Genomic DNA, 20,543 nt, shown 5'->3' on the forward strand with positions numbered 1-20,543 from the left:
TTAATCTTATTTCTGAGAGAGAGAGAGAGCGCGCGCGAGCGTGAGCAGGGGAGGGTCAGAGAGAGAGGGAGATAGAGAATCTGAAGCCGGCTCCAGGCTCTGAGCTGTCAGCACAGAGCCCGACGCGGGACTTGAACCCAGGAACCTTGTGATCATGACCTGAGTGAAAGTCGGACCCTTAACCGACTGAGCCACCCAGGAGCCCCCAGAATGATTTTTAACAGGATAATTAAACCTGAATTTGAATTCTAGAACTTTGGTACATTTATAATAATCTCTCTGAGTCTGTTTCTGTGATCTCAATTGATGAATAGTCCTACAGCTTCATAAAATAAAGATTAACCCGCAGTGAGGCAGTTTGCCCTAGAGAATGGCGTCTTGGGGTCCCACGGGAGCCTGTGCACGTGTGCGAATGCTGTCACATGGCCAGCTGTCATTTTAAAAGCAGCTAATCAGATGACTACATAGTGGAAACATTTTTCTTACTAGAAATTTCTCATAATTTCCTTCGAAATTACTCCTACACTCAAGTTTTGACCCTTTTAAAAGCTGTTGTCTCATTTTCCTTCATAATTATGTATATTTCCTAGTAATTTTGATCACCGAGGAGTGATGGTTGCATCTTCGTTAGCCTTAGCATATCCCTGTATACTTTTTACCTTCTTCCCAAGGTCATTTTATAGATAACAGGAGCCAGAAAGTCTTACCCGAATTTAATTGTCTCGACTCCAGATCTTTTCTCTTTTTTATAGAGTTAACATTAAAAAAAGAAAGAAAAGAAAAGAAAGCAAAGTCTTTAGATAACATGATCTGGAGTGCAGGATCTTTGGGCTAGATATCCAGTGCTTTTTGGATTTTTTTCTCTGAGCCCCGTGTTTCCCGGGCTGTAGAAAAACAGAGCGAGGTGCACGTGCAGGTCGACAGCAGAGCGCAGGGGCCTCGGCCAGCAGCAGGGGCGATCCTGGGGTCACAGGGGTGGGGTGCCGCCTGGGAGGTGAGCCTGCAGCCTTGATGGAAGCGGGCGTAACCTGGGCACGGACAGAGGACGGCTAGCGGCCCTGTTTGAGCGGAGGAGGCGGGAGGGCGCCATCCTGCTACTTAGAGCTTTTGCCCCAACGGTCTGCAGTGGGGCTCTGAGGCTTCGGTGCGAGGACCTGGGACTGAATGTATGTGACGCATTACTAACTGTCCCTTTGTCATTCTTGTTTTCTAGGACGCTAGAAAAGCGTGTGCAGATGCAACTCTCTCTCAGGTAAGGACCCATTTATGCAGTGTCCTGCCTGGCAATGAGGCTGGTGCCCGGTGGCACCTACATTTGGCACCTCGAGAGCGAGCTGTGCTCTGGGCCTCTCCTCTCACACAGCGAGGGTGTAAACACCACTGGAAGCATTTCCAGAAGACACAGGGAGTAGGGGTTTTTCTGCATGAAAGGTCAGTGTCTCACAAGCCATAGGTAATTACTATTACAGAGGTCAGAGTTGCAAAATACTACAATCTTAAGATAGTTTGAAGCTCTTCTACTTAACAAAATTTTTCTCAGAACTTGGCTTTCTAAATCCAGTTTGGCTGATCCTCAAAAGGTTGCACATAGATTATGAGCCAGCAGTTCTGCTCCTAGATATACACTCGAAAGAATCGAAACCTAGTGTTCAGACGAGTGTACGCACGTGTGTGTTCTCAGCAGTGCTCTTCAGTTTCCAGAAGCCAGAGACAGCTGTGGACGGATGAGTGGGTCAGCACAGTGCGGTCTCCTCCCACAGCAGACTGTTACTCAGCCCTAACCAGGAAGGCCCCGAGGTGCACGTAGCAGCGGGATGAGCCTCAAACAGGACACCCCGTGACAGGGGCAGCCGTACGCACAAGGGCACACAGTGCGGGGCTGCGCTGAGCAGAAGTGCCCGGAGCAGGCAGATTGCAGAGACAGGGCAGGTGCTGGGGACTGTGGTGTTTCCTCGGGGGCGGGGGCGTCCCAGCACTCGAGATGGGAGTGCTTGCTCAGCAGGGTGCCTGTGCTCAATGCCGCAGGACTATTCGCTTTAAAATGGGGACTTGCACCTCATTAAAAATGTCCAAAATATTCAACAGAAATGTGAGGGAATATTAGGTCCGTACTTGGACTGAGAATGGCTAAATGTGTTACGTTGTCCCAATGCTTCCGGGGACGTTCTGTAATTGGAGTTAAACACTAAGTTAGAAAAAAAACATGCAGTTCATAGAATTCCTGAATTTGAATTCTCAGATCTACTTGGGACTCTGCATTTTTGACTCCTGTCATCAGCGCACTTGGCTGGCTCAGTCAGTAGAGCGCACGACTCTTACTCTCAGAATCATGAGTGTGAGCCCCTGTTAGATAGTTAAGTAGAGATACTTAAAAATAAAAATCTTTTTACGAAGGGCCCCATTATTGTGGTACACTCTGTCTGTCTGTCAGCTCCGAATCATTGCTGTTCGTTTTTACGTGTCAGAGTGAACGCGCAGGGTTTCTTAGCTGTGCCATTAGCAACAGTGCGGTCCCCGTCGGTGCACGGCCTGGCCACTGTGGCAGTGTGTGCGCCGCGGGCCCACGTTCAGGTGCGAGGGAGGCTGCAGAGACCCATCGTGGAAGGAGAGCAGGAGGGGTGGGAGGGGTTGGGCCCAGACGAGCAGCTAGAGGCAGGGGGAGACGCGGGGAGGCCGCACCCCTGCGGACGGGTGCCGTGCGTGTGAGTACCAGGTAGGGCAGTGGACGTCCTGCACACCACGAAAGGCAGGTAGGTGCCGCGGTAAGCAGGAGTCACAGGGAGCGCCGCCGGGGTGCCCGGCGGCAGTGGGGTGGGCACAGCGCTGTGGGCGGGCGGCACGGCCAGCCCCGGGGTGCTGGAGCCGCTGCGCAGGGTGGGAGAGGAGGAGAGGAGACCTCAGGGGAGGTCATTCCATCACTGGCTCTTAATTTGCAGTCACTTTTATTTTTAAGATCACAAACAACATCGACCCAGTGGGAAGAATCCAGATGCGCACCAGGAGGACGCTGCGGGGGCACCTGGCCAAAATTTATGCCATGCACTGGGGCACGGACTCCAGGTGTGTGCGGGCACGAGCAGAGCGTGGTGCTTGATACACTTGAGGGTGGTTCTGTTTTCCTGAGGGAAAGTAAACCTAAGCTCATTTGCTGTTCCTTGTAAAGGGACCGTGAGGTGGTCAGCTCTCTGGGCAAGCCGGGCACAGCAGGACAGTGCCCACTCCCTGTCACGTGTTCCCACGCACCATTTCCTCACGACCCTCGTCATATTATTTGAGCACTGATTCTGGTCGCTCTCCCAGCTCCACTGTGCGGTGCCTGTGTGACCTTGGGGAGGTTATACAGCCTCTCTCAGCCACGGTTCCATGTGTTTCCAGCCTGTTCCTCATGACTCCTTGGCCCGTACCCTCTCATGGTTTCAGCGTCCTGGCTCAGGGGTCGTAAACCCACCCTGTGTTGTAGGGAAGATTAAATGTGTAGAGCTGTAACAGCAGCGGCTCGAGCCTCCTGAGTGTCATGTGTGGGTTTGCTGTTGGTTTTCTCGGGGCCACAGCAGACATGGGGACGCACGGCTTAGCTCCTGCCATTGTTCTTTCCTCTGGGCAGTTCATCTCCATCGTGTTCTGGTGCCTTCCTTCCCCTTCATTCTCTACATCCCATTTCCCTTAACTTGCAACATCACTTAGGTGAAATCTCTTCAGCTCCCTTTTCTTTTCCTGTTAGAGGCTGATGCAACGTTTGTCTCTTCTACTTATTCCACCCAAATAAATAAAATGCTGTGTGACTTTGTGACTGTAAGATGCTGTTTCAGATACCTAATACATGATTCTTAAAATGCCTTTCTTTGAGTAGCCTTTTTTTGTGTGTTTATCAGAGAGGAATTGCTTGGTTTTCTCTTTGTTCATGAAATTGTCTGCTTTAGAGTGTAAACAGCTACAGAACAAAAGAATCTATCTTTGGTTTGTTCTATACAATGTTCCGTACAATTTCAAATGCAAATGAGAGCTAACTTCAATCATTTTAATGATGGCAATAATCAGAGAGAATAAGAAAGGAGAAAGACAAATACCCTTGCTAATCAATCCACCTTGGAATTTGTTATTAAAAGTAGACAGTAACCAAACAGCCTGTTACCTCCAGGGCTTCTCCTCCATCTAGAGCAACACCAGTGTCCTGATTAGACAGGACATTTGATAGACAGTATGCAGCCAGGTTGTACTTGGAACCTGGTACTCGGGTATCCAGTGCTTGTAGCCTGGTACTTGGAGCTTAGTACTCAGAGCCCAGTATTCAGCAATCTGGTACTTGGAGCCTGGTCCTCAGAGCCCACTACTCAGGAGTATAGCAGTTGGAGCCTGATACACAGGAATCTGGCACTTGGGAGCCTGGTCCTCAGGAATCCAGTACTTGGAACTGAGTACTCAGAGCCCAGCACTCAGGGGTTCGGTACTTGGACCCCGATATCAGAACCTAGTACTCAGGAATCCAGCAGTTGGAGCCCGTTGCTCAGGAACCTGGTTCTTGGTGCCCAGTAGCTATCTTGGTTCCCTCAGCAGTTTGCTCTCCGGCAGCAGCTGGGCTCTCATGTGGGGAGTTGTAGAGATGACGTCTTCCTTGTACGTAAGGGTGACGTGGGCTAGAAGTTGACCTGCAGGCAGCTGGTGGCCAGAGCAGTGGAAATGAGGAGAGGGGCTCAGGGGGAGGAAGGAGAGCAGACACCAGATGGTCTGGCTCCCTGGTAGCTGTGTGCAAGCTGCGGTCCATCAGGTTCAAACACACATTGTGCTTTGAAAGCCTCAGAGTCAACAGGAAGGAAAGCAAAGGCATGAATAGGTGGCACCAAATTCAGGGTCCTGGTCACCCCTTCAAGAAGGGGTGACGTGGAAGGCTCTATGGGAGGCTGGTGGGTGCTGTGTTGGTCTTGCTCTGTTTTGTGAATGGTGTGGTGGGCACAGGCCCTTGTTTTGTGTCTGGTTGTGAAACCGCACACTTCTTTTTTTTCTTTTTTTCTTTTTTTTTAATTTTTTTTTTTTTTTTTAATTTATTTCCAGGAGAGAGAGAGAGAGAGAGAGAGAGACAGCGTGAGCAGGGGAGGGTCAGAGAGAGAGGGAGTCACAGACTGAAACAGGCTCCAGNTCCAGGAGAGAGAGAGAGAGAGAGAGAGAGACAGCGTGAGCAGGGGAGGGTCAGAGAGAGAGGGAGTCACAGACTGAAACAGGCTCCAGGCTCCGAGCTGGCAGTCAGCACAGAGCCCGACGCGGGGCTCGAACCCAAGAACCGCGAGATCATGACCTGAGCGAAAGTCGGACGCTTAACCGACTAAGCCACCCAGGCACCCCTAAAACCGCACACTTCTGTCCACAGTGCCCTTCTATCGGGGCCCCTCATTTTATAATCACAGATGATAGTAAACAAAACAGGATATTAAGGAGAATCTGCTCCTCGGAACCTTTCAGGGATTATTTTTTCTAGATAACCGTATTTTCTAGATCGGTAAAATTTTGCCTCTTTAATGTCCAAAATAGTTTTAAAATTTTTGGGTGTACATTTTGCTTACATTGTCTATATTTCCTCCTTCCTTCATAATAAAGGTTATTGCACAAGATGTTTTTCATGACTCAGGGCTCTAATTGATGCATATCAGTGACCTTGTCAGGTTTGTATACTTTGCAGATGCTCTCAAGCTGTTGCACTGAGTGGCAGTTTTCAGAACCCCAGGAGACCCCACAATAAGGGTTTTTGTATGTGCGTGTGTCCGTGTGTATTATGTCTGCCTTTCTGTTTAAGCACATGTTCATTCGTGCTTAAAGTCTGCTTCCTGCATTCGGGAATCTCTTTCAGTTACATGAGTTAATGGGAAACTTTTTCTCCCCGTGCTAAAATCTGCTGGAGTCTTGTTATAATTGAGAGTGAGACACAGCGAGCCCAGCCAGGCTTGCGAGTCCCCCCTCCACGTGAATGAAGGGCCGGACACGTTAGGGTGAGGGGCCCCTATGTGACCTCTGCTCTCAGCTTCCCGGGGCTCTCACTTCCTCACTGGCTCTCGCCTGTGCGTTCTGGGTGGACAGTGCCTCACAGTAGCTGACTTGTGGAGAGCCCACAGCCAGGGGCAGAGTCGGCCCAGGTCTCCAGCGGTTGTCCCGTCTCGGATTAAGAGGTGTCTTCTGTCACCTTCTGGAGGATCATCGGACAGCTTAAAAATCTCTCTAACCCTGGGCGAGTCAGCAGATATTAAGCTCTCTGACCAGGAGGCCTTTCTAGAGGTGACCCTTGGGGAGGACGAGCTTCTTCACCTTGGCCCGGGTAGTCCGTTCAAGGCCTGTCTGAGGGGCCAGAAATGGAGCAGCACGGTGAGCCTTACTCGTTACCTGGAAGGAAATTGTTCCAAGTGCCTCGCGTGTTTGTGACTGAACCCATATGCAGGGCTGTGCTCTGTGATCCTGCACCTGAACACTGACAGGATTGGACCCGCACTGAGTCAGGTTCTGTGGTACATTTTGCAGCACGCCCCTGAAAACGTTTGTGTCCCTTGCCAGACGCGTTGTTGACTCCTTGTGAAGAAAGTTCGTGCATCATAACCTAGAGTTCGATGGAAAATGTCACAGTTGTCAGGGTCTTGAGTAAATTTTACCTTTAGGCTTTGTTCAGTTCATTAAGCTAAATATGCTTGTGGTCAAAATGGTTGAAACCTGCGTTTGATTAAAATCTTTAAAATTAAAAATCTGTTGGGGTGTGTGGCCGTGTGGCCCCGTCCGCACCTCGCCCATCCTCCCGTTTCCAGATGCCTAGCGTGTCCCGGCGGAGATTGAAAGACCCTTGGGGGCCACCTGTCAGCCCCGGTTGGGGAAGTGGGGCCCGTGGGGAGGCCGGAGGCCTGGTCCTTCCCCCCCAGGTCCGGCCCTGCCACTGTCCTCTCCTGCAGTAGGAGGGGCCACAGAAGACTGGCCCTGTGCACGTCTCCCTGGGGGAGGTGGGCAACCCCCGGCGACTGTGCAGCACCTGAGCTCGCCCCTGGGGGCAGTGCCGGGATGCCCTACTGAAAAACAGGAAAGGAAAAACATGTCACCTGGCATCACGTGCCGTATATACTGCAGCGTCTCTCTGGAGCTCCTTGCCACGCCTTGAAGACAGCACACTTTGTAGGACAGAGTTCTTCGGGTATCTTATGAATAGCCGTGGCTCCCGAGTTACGCCTGCTTTCCTTCTGCAGTGCCCTGTCTGTCTTCTGCAAGTATAAACAGCGCAGCCTTTCAGCACAGGATCCCAGTCTCAGCAGTTATCCAAAGCAAGAAAGTTGTCATGAAGAAAAGTCATGACAATTACTAGTCTTTTCTGATGAACAAGGCACTGTTCTCTATAGTTTGTCATCTCTTTTAAAAGCAGGTGGGAGGTTAAGTGCCTCCTTATGTTTCCAGGAGTCTAGATTTAGGTCAGTCTAGGACATTTTCATGATTTGTTTGCTTGTTTTGGTGAGAAATGTCTCATAAATTTGGAATATCTAAAAGCTTATTATGCTTTTATATCTAACCTTCTATATGTCTAAATGAAAGTTAAAAGTTGTGAACTGTTTTCTGCCATCTTTGGTTCTCGAAAGATCTACATGTCTCAGGGCTCCTAGGTGGCTCAGTCAGTTAAACGTTGACTCTTGGTTTCGGCTCAGATCACAATCTCATGCATCGTGAGTTCGGGCCACACTGGGATATTCTCTCTCTCTCTCTCTCTCTCTCTCTCTCTCCCCTTCCCCTCCTCCCTCTTTCTCCCCTTCCCCTCCTCCCTCTTTCTCTCTCTGTCCCTCCCCCACTCTTTGTTTCTCTCTCGAAACAAACTTTAAGAAACAAAAAGATTTGTGTGGCTCACATTTGATTTATAATGAACAGAAACCAAACATGAGCAGGTAGTAGAAATCAACCTGTCTTAGCTCACCAGACAGTGGCTCTGGTGATCTCGTTTGCATTTGAAAGCGAGTGCTCTTGAATCTGCACTGTTATTTGTGGGAGTATTTTCTTGCATGCTTTCTAAGTTGAGCTAACAATTGGACCTTTTTTATTTTCTTATATATCAGTATGCTTTGTCTCAAACAAAGGTGACACTGAAGTGTGTGTTCAGTGACTGAGATTTAGTTCGTACGATTGCCTTTGTGTGATGTCTGTGGTACCGATCACTTTGCTCTTGTCCCTCCCTCTAGGCTTCTAGTCAGCGCCTCGCAGGATGGCAAACTGATCATCTGGGACAGCTACACCACAAACAAGGTAAGAGCTATGTGGGGCCCCTCCCGGAAAACTGACTCTGCTCACTTGCGTAAAAGCTCTAACACAGGACAGGGAGGGGCCGTGGTGCTTTTTGTTTTCAGCGTGGCGCCAGATCACACGGCTAGCATGTGTCACTAGTCTCTGTGTAGATTGTTACCTGCTTACAGGGCAGGTGGGAGGTTGAGTGCCTTCTGAATGGCTCTGAGAGACCCTGGGTTCCAGGTTCAGCTTCGCCTGGGGAATTTCGTGTTTTATTTAAAAATGTAAAAATTCAGCTTTTCATTTAGTTATTAGTTTTTACAAGAGATAACCTGAAAGGCAGTATACCCTGAAGTATAATAAAATTATTTTAAAAATTTAATCCAGGGTTGTGCTAAATGAGAAAGTGCTGTCACTGGGTCCAAACATGTGAAAAGATCAGACTCAGTCGTATTTTACTGGGGATCCTAAGTGTGCACAGACCATTACAGTATTTATAACAGATCTGTCTGAAGCTCAGGGAGGTCTGTGGCAAGAGTAATTACAATGTTTAGTTTGGTTACTTCACTAAAAACATTTTGTAAATCAATTTATAGCCATTTTGACACACCAGTGAAATGTTTTAACATCGAGTTTGGATTAGGAGGCTCTAAAGCTGTTCCTTAAGTGCACACCTAACTGTAGATTGTGACCTTAATAAGGCTGCAGATTAAATTGGTGTGCAGCAGTGGGTTTCTAATGAAATTAGTACTTCACTGACTGGCCACGCATATAAATTATTTTCAAAATATTGTTGGCGATTGTTTTGCTCTGACACCTTCTGTGCACTGAGAGTTGAAGACTAGAAGTAGAACCCTGGAGTCCACAGTTAACGTTGTTGAACTTGAGCATGTCTGCATCATCTGTGTTCTGTCATTTAGGTGCACGCCATCCCTCTGCGTTCCTCGTGGGTCATGACCTGTGCATATGCCCCTTCTGGGAACTATGTGGCCTGCGGTGGCCTGGATAACATTTGCTCCATTTACAATCTGAAAACTCGTGAAGGGAACGTGCGTGTGAGCCGTGAGCTGGCCGGACATACAGGTACCTGTCGTCGTCAGTAACCTCAGAGTTGCAGGCGGTGGTTGCGTTGGAGCTTTGGACACTCACCTCCTGTCAGTAATCATTCAGTGAGATTGGTTGTAATGGCCAAAAACACGGTGCAAATGAAATCAAAGACAGGCTCTCCTATGCCTTTACCATTAAGAAACCTTGAGACTGAAGCTGCTGTGGCATCCTGGTTTCAAAGATTGCAGGGACCTCAGTCACTGCCTTAGTAGCATGGTTTGATTTTATATTAACACAGTTCAATTGTTACCTGCTTCTAAACCATCTTGTGTCTTAAGTGCCTTTCTACAGGGGTTTCCTAATCTAAGCTTGCATGTGTATCCACGTGTGTACACATGCACACGTGCACGCACATACTTGTCCGGACTGGTCATCTTAACGTACTCAATGCCAGCCAGCTCGCTCTCTTGTTGAATAGAGTGCCGAGCACAGCCGGCTTTAAGAGTAAGGTGGTATAGTATTTGCCAAGGTCAATTTACCCTGCAACACTTGTTATTAATAACAAAAGGCAGAGTATTTCTGGTCTATTCCTAATATTTTACTTATATTTTCAGTTCTCAAAATTATACCCTGCGAGGCTCATCTATTTTACATGCAACTAAAGAAACGCTCTTAATGACAGGAGTAAAGACTACTGCTTTCGACTCTCATTAAGCCTTCTGTTAAATTGATTTCAGTCAGATAAAATTATGTCCTTTCTCCTTTTTTTTTTATATTTGTATGACTTTTTGTGGTTTTTTCGTTGAAGTGTAATTAACATACAGTGGTGTTAGTTTCAAGTGGTCAAAGTAATTATTCAGCAATTCTGTACGTTGCTCCGGGCTCGTCATAAGTGTATTCTTGCTCCTCTCCATTTCCCCCATTTCCCCCACTCCCCCCACGCCCCCGACTCCCCTGCCCTCTGCCAACCACTAGTTTGATCACCGTGGTTGTCCTTCTGGAGACAGACCCTGTCCCTCATCCCTTCTGTCCTGCGTTATCTGCTGCCCTCCGGGCGTTTGGGGGTGATTCCTTCTTGATTTTCTAACTTCTTAAGGTAGAAACTTAGATCGTTTTCAAATATAAGCACTTGAACCTATAAATTTCCCTCTAAACATAGCTTTAGCTGTATTCTAAGTATCTTTAAAACATTTCTGATCATTTCTTTGATTTGTGGGTTACTTAAAAGCATGTTGCTTAATTTTCAAGTAGCTGGAATTTTCTTAGATAACTTATTAGTGATTTATAATTAAATTCCATTATGTTCAGAGAACATATTCTGCTCATTTCAGTTCTTTTCAATTTATTGGGACTGGTTTGTAAAGGAACAGATAGTCTGTCACAGTGGCCACGCTCTATGCACTTGGAAGCCGAGTCTGTTCTGCAGGCGCTGGGCAGTGTTCTCAGGGCGCTCATTAAGCAAGACTTCTGAGTCAGAATTCTTGATACTGTTCAAATCTTCTATATCTTTATTTCTCTATATTGCTGAGACAGGATTTTTTTTTTTAATGTTTATTTATTTTGAGAGACAGCAAGAGAGGGAGAGAAAGAATCCCAAGCAGGCCCTGCGCTGTTAGTGCAGAGCCTGACGTGGGGCTCGAACCCACGAACCATGAGATCTTGACCTGAGTGGAAATCGAGTTGGATGCTTAACCAACTGAACCACCCAGACGCCCCTGAGAGAGGATGTTAAAGTCTCTGATTATGGGTTTACCTCTTTCTCCCTTTAATTCTGTCAGTTTTTGCTTCATGTATGTTGAGCTCTGTTAGTAGAAGTATGTTCATTTATGTTGTCACGTCTTCCTGATGAGTTGATCCTCGTATCATGATGAAATGTCCCTTTTCCTCCCAGAATATTCTTTGTTGTAAGTCTACTTCATTGGATTTGAATAGTCACTCCAGATTTCTGTTTATTGTTTCTGTATGGTTTTTTTCCATCCATTTTCTTTCAACATGACTCTATCTTTATAAATAGAGTCTGTTATAGACAGCTTACCTTGGGTCTTGCTTTTATCTGTTCTAAAGGTTTCTGCCTGTTCACTGGCTTGGGGTTCATTTTGGTGTTGCATCCTGTCGGTGTAGTTGAATTTAGCTGTCACGCCACCACCTGCTTTGCTTTCCTGCCTTTTTGGTTAGAATTCTAACCCAAATTCTTAGAATCCTAGCTGAGCTTACCTGTTGGCCTGTTTAGTCTCCTATTTGCATTAATTTTGAGTGGTTTATTTAGGGATTACAATGTACCTTCATAATCTTTCATGGTCCATTCGGAGTTAATATTGTATCAATTCATATAAAATTCAAGAACCTTGCAGACACAAAGGCCCATTTTTCTGCGCTTCTTCATTCTGTCTAACATTTCATAGTTGTTACCTCGATGTACCCCCGTGATACATCGTTCTGCTTTCTCCTTTACATGTTCTTTGCTGCTTGAAGAGATTTGAATTGTTATTTAGATTTTCTCAGTATTTACCATCTCAAGTTGCTCCTTCCTTCCTGAGGATGGAAGGGAGGGTTCCCTTCAGCTTGATCATTTGTTTTAGGGTTTCCTACAGTTAGTGGAGGTCTGCTAGCAGGGATTACTCTCTGTTTTCACTTATCTGAAAGTATCTGTTTTCCTTCATTTTTTTTTTTTTAAATGTTTTATTTATTTCTAGGAGAGAGAGAGAGAGAGAGACAGCGTGAGCAGGGGAGGATCAGAGAGAGAGGGAGACACAGACTCTGAAACAGGCTCCAGGCTCCGAGCTGGCAGTCAGCACAGAGCCCGACGCGGGGCTCGAACCCATGAACCGCGAGATCATGACCTAAGCGAAAGTCGGACGCTTAACCGACTAAGCCACCCAGGCGCCCCTGTTTTCCTTCATTTTTAAAAAAAATATTTTTCTTAATATTTATTTCTGGGAGAGCGTAAACAGGGGCGGGGCAGAGATAGGGGGACAGAGGATCCCAAGCGGCCTCTGTGGTGACAGCAGAGAGCCTGATGTGGAGTTCGAACCCACGAACCACAAGATCATGACCTAGCCAAAGTTGCACGCTCCACCAACCGAGTTGGCCGGGCGCCCCAGTTTTCCTTCATCTTAAAGAGTCTGTTTGCCAGATGTATTGGTTTCTGGGGCTGATAGTTTTCTCTTTTAGCACTTTAAAGATTTTTCTTTGTTTCGTGGCCATGTGACTGTGTTGTGCCTCAGTGTGGTTTTTCTCTGTACTTTCTGTGCTTCAGCATCTTGAATCTGTAAGGTTTTCACTTTTACTAAATTTGGAACATTTTAGGTCATGTCCTTAAGTACGTTTTCTGTTCTGTAGTCTCCTCTCCTTTTGCTCTCAGGTTTGGTCCTTTCAGATCTATCCTCAGGCTCATGTGACTGTTGTCACCTCAAGTATTCTGACTACCCAGCAACCTGTGTGTATCCGATGTTGTTTTTAGGTTGTAGAATTTTTGTTTGCTTCTTAAAAAATAGTTCTTGTTTTTCTGCTGAGATTTCCTTTTTATTTATTACATGCACATTTGGTATCCTTCCTCACAGTTCTGAGAGCGGCCTTCAGAATTGTGTCTGCCACTTCAGCAGCTAAGCCTTTTGAGGCTGGTCTAGATGACTCTTTGTAGTTTGGGTGACATTTTCCTCTCTATTAGCACGTCTGGTCATTGTGAATTGTATCCTGGACGTCGTGAAGTGTTGGCTGCGGGGCCTGCACTCTTGTGTCCTGTCCGGCAGCAGCGGAAGCCTCGTAGTCCTTGTCACACGTCAGCCAGGCCGTGTGGTGCCTGCTCTCTGCCCGTGTGGTTCAGATACCGGCTTTGGGCGCAGAGGGCTCCTCTTCTGTGGCTTTCTCCTTTCTAGGTTTTCTTCTTTCACTTTTCAGCTGTGGCTGCCCACAAATCTGTCCACTGGCTATTCAAGACGGTTGGACACACATCTTACCCACATGGTGTCAAGGATGAGGACCTGCCATAGAAACAGGCCCCGCGGTGCCTTTCTTTTCTTCCAGGCATGGGCTCCTCTTTGTTCTGTCTGCTTCTGCTTCCTGGGCCCTTAGGTGTTTATTTGTTGTAAAGATTTTATTTTTAAGGAATCTCCACACCCAGTGTGGGGCTCAAACTCACAACCCTGAGATCAAGAGCTTCCTGCTCCGCCCACTAGGCCCGCCAGGCGCCCCTGTCTGTTTTTTGTCCAGAGCTCATCGTAGTTTTCTGTGGGAGAGTTGCTCCCGTGGACAGAGCCGCTGCCATGCTGCAGGAAGCCACGCAGCCACCTGCCTGGTCCTCGTGAGCCGCGTGCATCTGTCCAGTGCGCACGCCTCAGAAGTCACTTCGTTTTCAGCTTGATGAACTTCCAACACTTAAAAGCATACACCCTTGGGGCACCTGGGCAGCTCAGTCACTTAAGGGTCTGAGTCTTGGTTTCAGCTCAGGTCATGATCTCTTGGTTTGTGAATTCAAGTCCCATGTCAGGCTCTGTAATGACAGTGCGGAGCCTGCTTGGGGTTCATGCTCGCTCTCTCAATCTCTCTCTCTCTCTTTCTCTCTCTCTCTCTCTCTCTCAAAAATAAATGAACCTTAAAAAAATACATTCTTACAGTTCATTAGTCTCTATAATCAGATTCAGGATACTGACTTCCATTTAAACTTAACGATTTAGATATTTTAACACTGTGTTTGTTGAAACAAAAAACAAAATTGTATTAGAGAAAATACTTAAATTTTTATTTCCTTCATAGATCATGAGGTTTTATTTCCTGGGAGTTGAGTGGTTTCCTAAGCATTTGGCTGCTTAAGAGTATGTATAACTTACTCATATATGCTCAATATAGGTGAAATCTGATAAGCTTAAATAGTCTTGTTTGAGGCACCTGGGTGGCCCTGTCAGTTAAGTGTCCGACTTTGGCTCAGATCGTGATCTCCCAGTTCAGGAGTTTGAACCCATCAGGCTCTTGCTGACAGCTCAGAGCCTGGAACCTGCTTTGGATTCTGTGTCTCCTTCTTCTGTGCCCCACACCACTTTCTCTCTTTCTCTCTCTCTCTCTCTCTCTCTCTCTCTCTCTCCATCAAAAATGAATAAACTTCGGGCTTCTGGGTGGCTCAGTTGGTTTAAGTTTCCAACTTCAGCTCAGGTCATGATCTTGCGGTAGGTAAGTTTGAGCCCCGTGTTGGGCTCTGTGCTGACAGCTCAGAGCCTGGAGCCTGCTTCGAATTCTGTGTCTCCCTCCCTCCCTGCCCCTCTCCCACTAGTACTCTGTCTCTCTTGCTCTCAAAAATAAACATTAAAAATTTTTTTTATAATGAAGAAACTTAAAAGAATTTTAAGTAGTCTTGTTTATTTCAGAGGTTACAGGTGTGATCCTTTAGTGGATTCAACACACTTGAGGGTTTGCTGTCTTGGTCGTGTGTTAGGCTTGAGTGTCCGTGTGATCAGTGTGGGGTTCATCACTTAACGATGCCTCTCTCTGGCCTGAGCCTTATGTTGAGAACTCTTGACTAAGCCATGGTTGGGACATTTTCTTGTAGAATCTTAGAAACTTGGCTGCACAAAACATACCTGTGAGCGCTGTTGCCAGCAGGCGTGCTCGTAAATCTTCCGAGTCATGTCTGAGGGTCCAAGGGCAATCCGTGCACTCAGCTTCAGGGATAAGGCTCTGAGGAATCAGTTGTGTGCTGTTGTTGCCGTGAATAGAAGGGCCCACGTGGAACAAACAAAGTTCTCTCTCTAGAGTCAGTTACAGGGTTTGGAAACTTTCTGACAGCACTCCAGAGAGAAACCGCAGATGGTATTTGGTCTTCCAGAGTAAAGATGCCCTTTGGAAATGGCCACCGGACAGAATTCACAGTGATTGAGATGAGACTATGAACTGCATTCCCTGTGAACACATCTGAAGGAGTTTCTGAGGGTCTTGGTCTTCATCTGATTCCCGGCTCTGGCCTTCACCTTCACGTTTGCCTGCTGTTGGGGACTGTGAACCCTCCTGACCCTTCTCTGGTGTTTCCTTACTTCCACGTCTTCACGTTACTTCGTATATCTTCTTTCCCTTTTTAGCAAACTTCTTCAATACTGTGCTCTCACTGTTGTGTCTGATCTCCGGCGGCCACGCGTCGTCGCAGTGTGGCGAGGGAGGCTCTTCCTCCAGCTTCGGGCGGGAACGTGCTCCCTCCCAGAGCAGAAGCTGGTGCTGTGTGGGCCCCTGGGGTGCGGCTTTCTGCATGTGTTCACTGTAGAAATTTGGGGAAATACCTTGAAACTCTCTTCTTTTGTGTGTTTTCTGTAAAGTGTTTATTTTTGACAGGCTGAGATACAGGGCACGAGCAGGGGAGGGGCAGAGAGAGAGACACAGAATGTGAAGCAGGCTCCAGGCTCTGAGCTGTCAGCACACAGAGCCCAACACGGGGCTCGAACCCATGAATCGTGAGATCATGACCTGAGCCGGTCGGATGCTTAACAGGCTGAGCCCCCCAGGTGTCCCCTCTTCTTTTGTGTTTCTCACCTATAATCTCCCCCAGAACCATGATGTTTCTGAAGAGTTGAGTTCAGCGTGTGCTGATGTGCCCCATTGCTGGATGCCTGGGCAGTTCCCAGTTGGTCAGCAGTGTGAATGTTCTTGCAGATGAATGATCCCTCAAGCCTGTAGCCATATTCTTGGGATAAATTACCTTAGCCAGGCCTTCTGGTCTCAGGGTCCACATGGGTCACTTTTCTGCACACATCGGTTCTCTCGGCCATGCTCTCTCCGGGTCGGCACCTTCTCCCAACGCAGAAGTAAGTGTGTCCGCTTCTCTGGCAACAGATTCCCGGCTGGTGGCACATCCTGCCAGCGCGTCCTGCCTCTGTTCAGTCCTTAAGACAGCACACCCTGGTCTCCCCCGTCGTCCTTGACCCAAAGACCGGTTCTCTGCACTGCCTTAGGTCAAGCCTCCTCTCTGGACTGTGTGGCACCCTTGTCCCTGCACCAGACTGTCCCCCAGCATGTCCTGACACTGCCATTGTGGGTCCGTGAGGCATAAGGGGACACTCTTGTGCCTTTGCACATACAGATTTGGCACCCATGTTTGTTGGGGTCTGTTTTCCCAGCCCTTCTATAAGGCTCCCAAAAGACAGCAGCACCACTGGCTGGTCCCTGTGTGGCCCTGAGGAGGGTGTGGTCTTCACCTGAGTCAGCCACGCCCCCACACCTCTGGTGGGGGCCGTGTTCACGCGAGGTAACCCCCCCTGCAACACACACACATAAACACGCACACACACACACACACACACACTTCCATCTGGTGGGAGCCGTGTTCACCTGAGGTAACCCTCACCACACACGTGTGCGTGCACACACACACCTGGTGAGCTTCATCTTCACGCGAGGTGACTCTGTACCCCCCACGTGTGTGTACACAAGCAGCCCTGCCAGGGCATTTATTCGTTCTTCAGTTTCAAAGATGGTAACTGCATTAGTCATTCAGGACTTCGTGCCCAGACGGTTCCGTCCCCCCGGCAGTTCTCTGGGATCGTCCCTCGTCGACAGGGAGACAGTAGCGCGTCAGGGAACTTGGTGCTGGTCAGCCCCCATGGGAGACTTGAGCTGCTCATTTGTGATTTCCACGCCCACGTTCTGAAGCTGCTGACTGTGCCCAGCCAGGTGGCTCCTAGGAAGCCGTCCTGGCGTCCGAGTTCATGGAGCGCCTTTGGGCCCTCTACGGACTGGCGCCGCGGTGCCACTGCCGCGCTCACGGGCCTTAGGTCGGGCTGATTGTATTAGACAGGCTCCATCACAGTGCTGTTGACACTTGTTAGCCTCGTTCCAGCTTTTCTTTGTGGAGGAAAAATAAATTTATAAAAAGCAGAATACTTACTGGTTATCGTTTCTTCCTCTCAATGTGCAAATACAAAGAGGACCAAGAAATGAGTTTTCAGGTTGTGAATAGGCAGTCCTGACTTTGTTTAATTACAGGTAATATTTGTGTATGTTTTGGAAGCTCAGAGTATGGAAAGTTAGGAAAGGAGCGTGGAACACCGTCCTTCCCGGCACCGCCTCCTGCCCTGCTCTGCACTCGCTGGCTCTTAGTCTTTTTTTTCTTTTTTTTAATGTTTTATTTAATTATGAGAGAGAGAGAGAGAGAGAGAGACAGCATGAGCAGGGGAGGGTCAGAGAGAGAAGGAGTCACAGACTCCAAAACAGGCTCCAGTCTCTGAGCTGGCAGTCAGCACAGAGCCCGACGCGGGGCTCGAACCCATGAACCGTGAGATCGTGACCTGAGCCAAAGTCGGTCGCTCAACCGACTGAGCCTCCCAGGCGCCCCTGGCTGGCTCTTCGTCTTAAGTGTTTCGTGGCTTCCTGGTGCCACCTCGTGTTTCGTAAACGGGACCGTTTCCCACAGCCTTCCTGGCTCCTAATGGCTGATGCCTGCTGGTCATCCGAGGCCCTGAAGAGGCCCCATCACGTTACAAGCTGACAGGCTGGCATCCCGTCTCTGGTTCTCGGGGTGGGAAGCTCATGGGCTCCGCCTGGCTGGACCACAACCTGTGTGATGCACCAGGTGGACAGGGGCCGTCTTGGAGGCCGTGTTTCTTTGGGCCTTGACCTACGTGTGCCCTGCCTGGCCCTGCACGGGACCGTGCTGGTGCCGAGTCTCCATTACCCTTCTCTCCTGACTTCAGACAGGCTGAGGCTGTGGTGGTGCAGCGTGAGGGCCACCTCACAGGACGGGGTTGGACACCCGGGGCTGGCTTCCGGAAGGGACGGCTGTTTGAATTGACTTGAGCGATGGAAGAGTGCACCGAGAAGCAAATGCTCTTCTTGGAGAGTAACTTGGGCAGAGCCTCAGCAGCACGGGGGCCCGGGACCTGGGGGTGCACTGAGCAACTGGGGGCCAAGGTCAAATGCACAGTGTGGATTTGTTATCAGATGATCTTTCCACATAGGCCACTCCTCTCCTAGCTGGGCATTGATTTCACCCGTGGGGTCCCTGGCGTCCCTCTCGACAGACATGACATAGCCTCCGAGAAGTGCTTGGCCACACGTTCTTTTCTTTTCTCTTTTTTAATGTTTATTTATTTTGAGAGTGAGGGAGGGAGAGGGAGAGAGATTGAGAATCCCAAGCAGGCTACATGCTCAACGCGGAGCCTAACTTGGGGCTTGGTCTCAAGACCGTGATGAGGTCACTACCTGAGCCAAAACCAAGAGCTGGTCACTTACCTGACTGAGCTACTCAGGTGCCCCCACACATCCTTTTCTAGGCACATAGCTGATATTTAAAACCCGTCATCTGGGGGCAGCTGGGGGGCTCAGTTGGTTAAGCATCCAACTTAGGCTCAGGCCATGATCTCGCTGCTCATGAGTTCGAGTCCCACGTTGGGCTCTGCTGACGGCTCACTTTACTCGGGGCCTGGAGCTGCTTCAGATTCTGTCTCTATCTCTCTGCCCCTCCTCCGCTCGCTCGTGGGCTCTCCTTCTCTCTCTTCTCAAATATAAATAAGCATTAAAAAATTGTCATTTACATTTTGGTAATATTTCTCAGATAAGTGCTTCGTTTTCCCTGTATTCTTATATTTTCCACACTCAAACTGTTCCATGGGTTTCTTTGTGTATATTTTGTTTTTAATTTTACCAGTTTGCACAGCGCCACACAGGGCGCTCACGTGGACTGGGAGGGAACGCTCTGGGGCACACGTGCAGGGGTGTCCCATCCTCACATGAGTGGCCGTGCTGCTGCACCCCGTGTGACTGCCTGACGGGCACACGCCTTCCGGAGAACAGAATTATAAATTGTGGTCCACAGAGCTAATTAAGTAGAAATCCTCATGTGTAGGTACTGAAAAATTGATTTTCTGTTTGACCTTTCCTCATACATAGCGGATCAAGGTTGGGGATCTCAGTGCCCCCCACTAGTGTCCCAGCCTCAGCACCGCAGCTCTGCCTCGCCTCCCACACACTCAGGCACCATACAGCCATTTCCATGCCAACTTCCGTACTCTAGCTGGCATCCTCTAGAAAACTCCACTGCCCCGCTTGGTGCCCCAATTCTGGCTGTGCCTTCCTGGAGGATTCAGGAGGCCTCTCTGCACATCACCCTTTTGCATTCCTTCCCTAACATGTGCACACATCGTCTCCCACTCCTGGCGTGGGTGAGCTCACCCACTGCAGGAAGGAGAGAAACACCCCTCTGATCATGGATATGTTCCAGGTGCCCACAGGGCTGCCCTCCAGGGGCCAGCGTAAGTTCTTGCGGGATGAGTGGGTGAGTGAGCAGAAAGGGAGCCCCTGTCCCCACATGCGGCCCAGAGGAGAGGCACAGAGACAGCAAGTGTGTTCACCGCACCGGAGTGCCCGTGTGCAGGGCAGGGAGCTCATGGCCTCTCCTCCGGCTTGGCATCCACTCCTCCCGGCCTCTGGGCTGTTTCACCTTGTTCGCCATTACCGCATGTGGGGTGGGGCTGGGGTGCGGCCAGCGTGAGGCATCGGCCTCCCCTGGATGTGGAACTTCCAGGTGTATCCATCCTGCCAGTGGGTTTTCTACTTACAGGACCTTAGAACTGGGGACGGGGCTGGCAGATCGGGGTCATCATCTGGCTTGTTTTCCAGGTTACCTGTCCTGCTGCCGCTTCCTGGATGACAATCAGATCGTCACCAGCTCTGGGGACACCACCTGGTGAGCACCTGCACGCCCTGCCTTTCTCACACTGCTCACCTTAGACGTGTAGGAAGTCAGACCCTGGCATTAACTAGGCCATCTTTTATTAGTTTGAAGTGGCCATGAGGCATCGAACACAAATGCACGAGTGATGAGTGAGTTCGTCGTTCTCTTGATAAATTTTGAACTTCAGAGTTAATATTGAGCAACGAAGGATGGACTCGTAGACATCGAAGCTACGGCTGTATGTGACAACGCCTGCTTTTCTTTCCCCTGCGCACACTCCATCTGGGTGACAGTCGGCAGCCCTTTGGGGCAGCAGGTCCCCTTGCTGAGCACTGTGTCATTGTGGACTGTGAGCAGCGCTAAGGGCAGGGGCTCCCATTTCAAGTGGAGTGTCTCAGACCACCTCAGTTCGAGCTTTTACCATACAGTTAGAAACCCACTTAAGTAACCTCTAGAACTTTTTCATTTGTGGCACCAGAGCATACAGTGGAAACCAACATGAGGCATTTTACACTTTGGCCGGCCGTGGGGGCTTTTCCGGGCTTTTCAGACACAGTGTGGCCGCACACCCTACACTGGGTCCTGGCTCCTGTATCCAGCTTGGCCTGTTTATGAGGTGGCCTTT

At 48.9% G+C, this 20,543-nt stretch overlaps 1 protein-coding gene across 5 annotated transcripts in view; it reads left to right on the forward strand.

The window, feature by feature from the left end:
- The window catches only part of GNB1 (G protein subunit beta 1), an 87,002-nt gene that overhangs the window by 60,025 nt on the left and 6,434 nt on the right, over nt 1-20,543 (forward strand). For all 5 annotated transcript variants that reach the window (XM_039248413.1, XM_039248409.1, XM_039248411.1 and 2 more), the window contains 5 exons: nt 1,214-1,252; nt 2,954-3,060; nt 8,184-8,247; nt 9,147-9,309; nt 19,864-19,930. In XM_039248413.1, the coding sequence (XP_039104344.1) occupies nt 1,214-1,252; nt 2,954-3,060; nt 8,184-8,247; nt 9,147-9,309; nt 19,864-19,930 (440 nt within the window). The remainder of the gene's footprint in view (nt 1-1,213; nt 1,253-2,953; nt 3,061-8,183; nt 8,248-9,146; nt 9,310-19,863; nt 19,931-20,543) is intronic.

The sequence above is a fragment of the Hyaena hyaena genome, unplaced genomic scaffold (genome assembly GCF_003009895.1).
Source record: "Hyaena hyaena isolate Hyena2069 unplaced genomic scaffold, ASM300989v1 scaffold_308, whole genome shotgun sequence".
Lineage (NCBI taxonomy): Eukaryota > Metazoa > Chordata > Mammalia > Carnivora > Hyaenidae > Hyaena > Hyaena hyaena.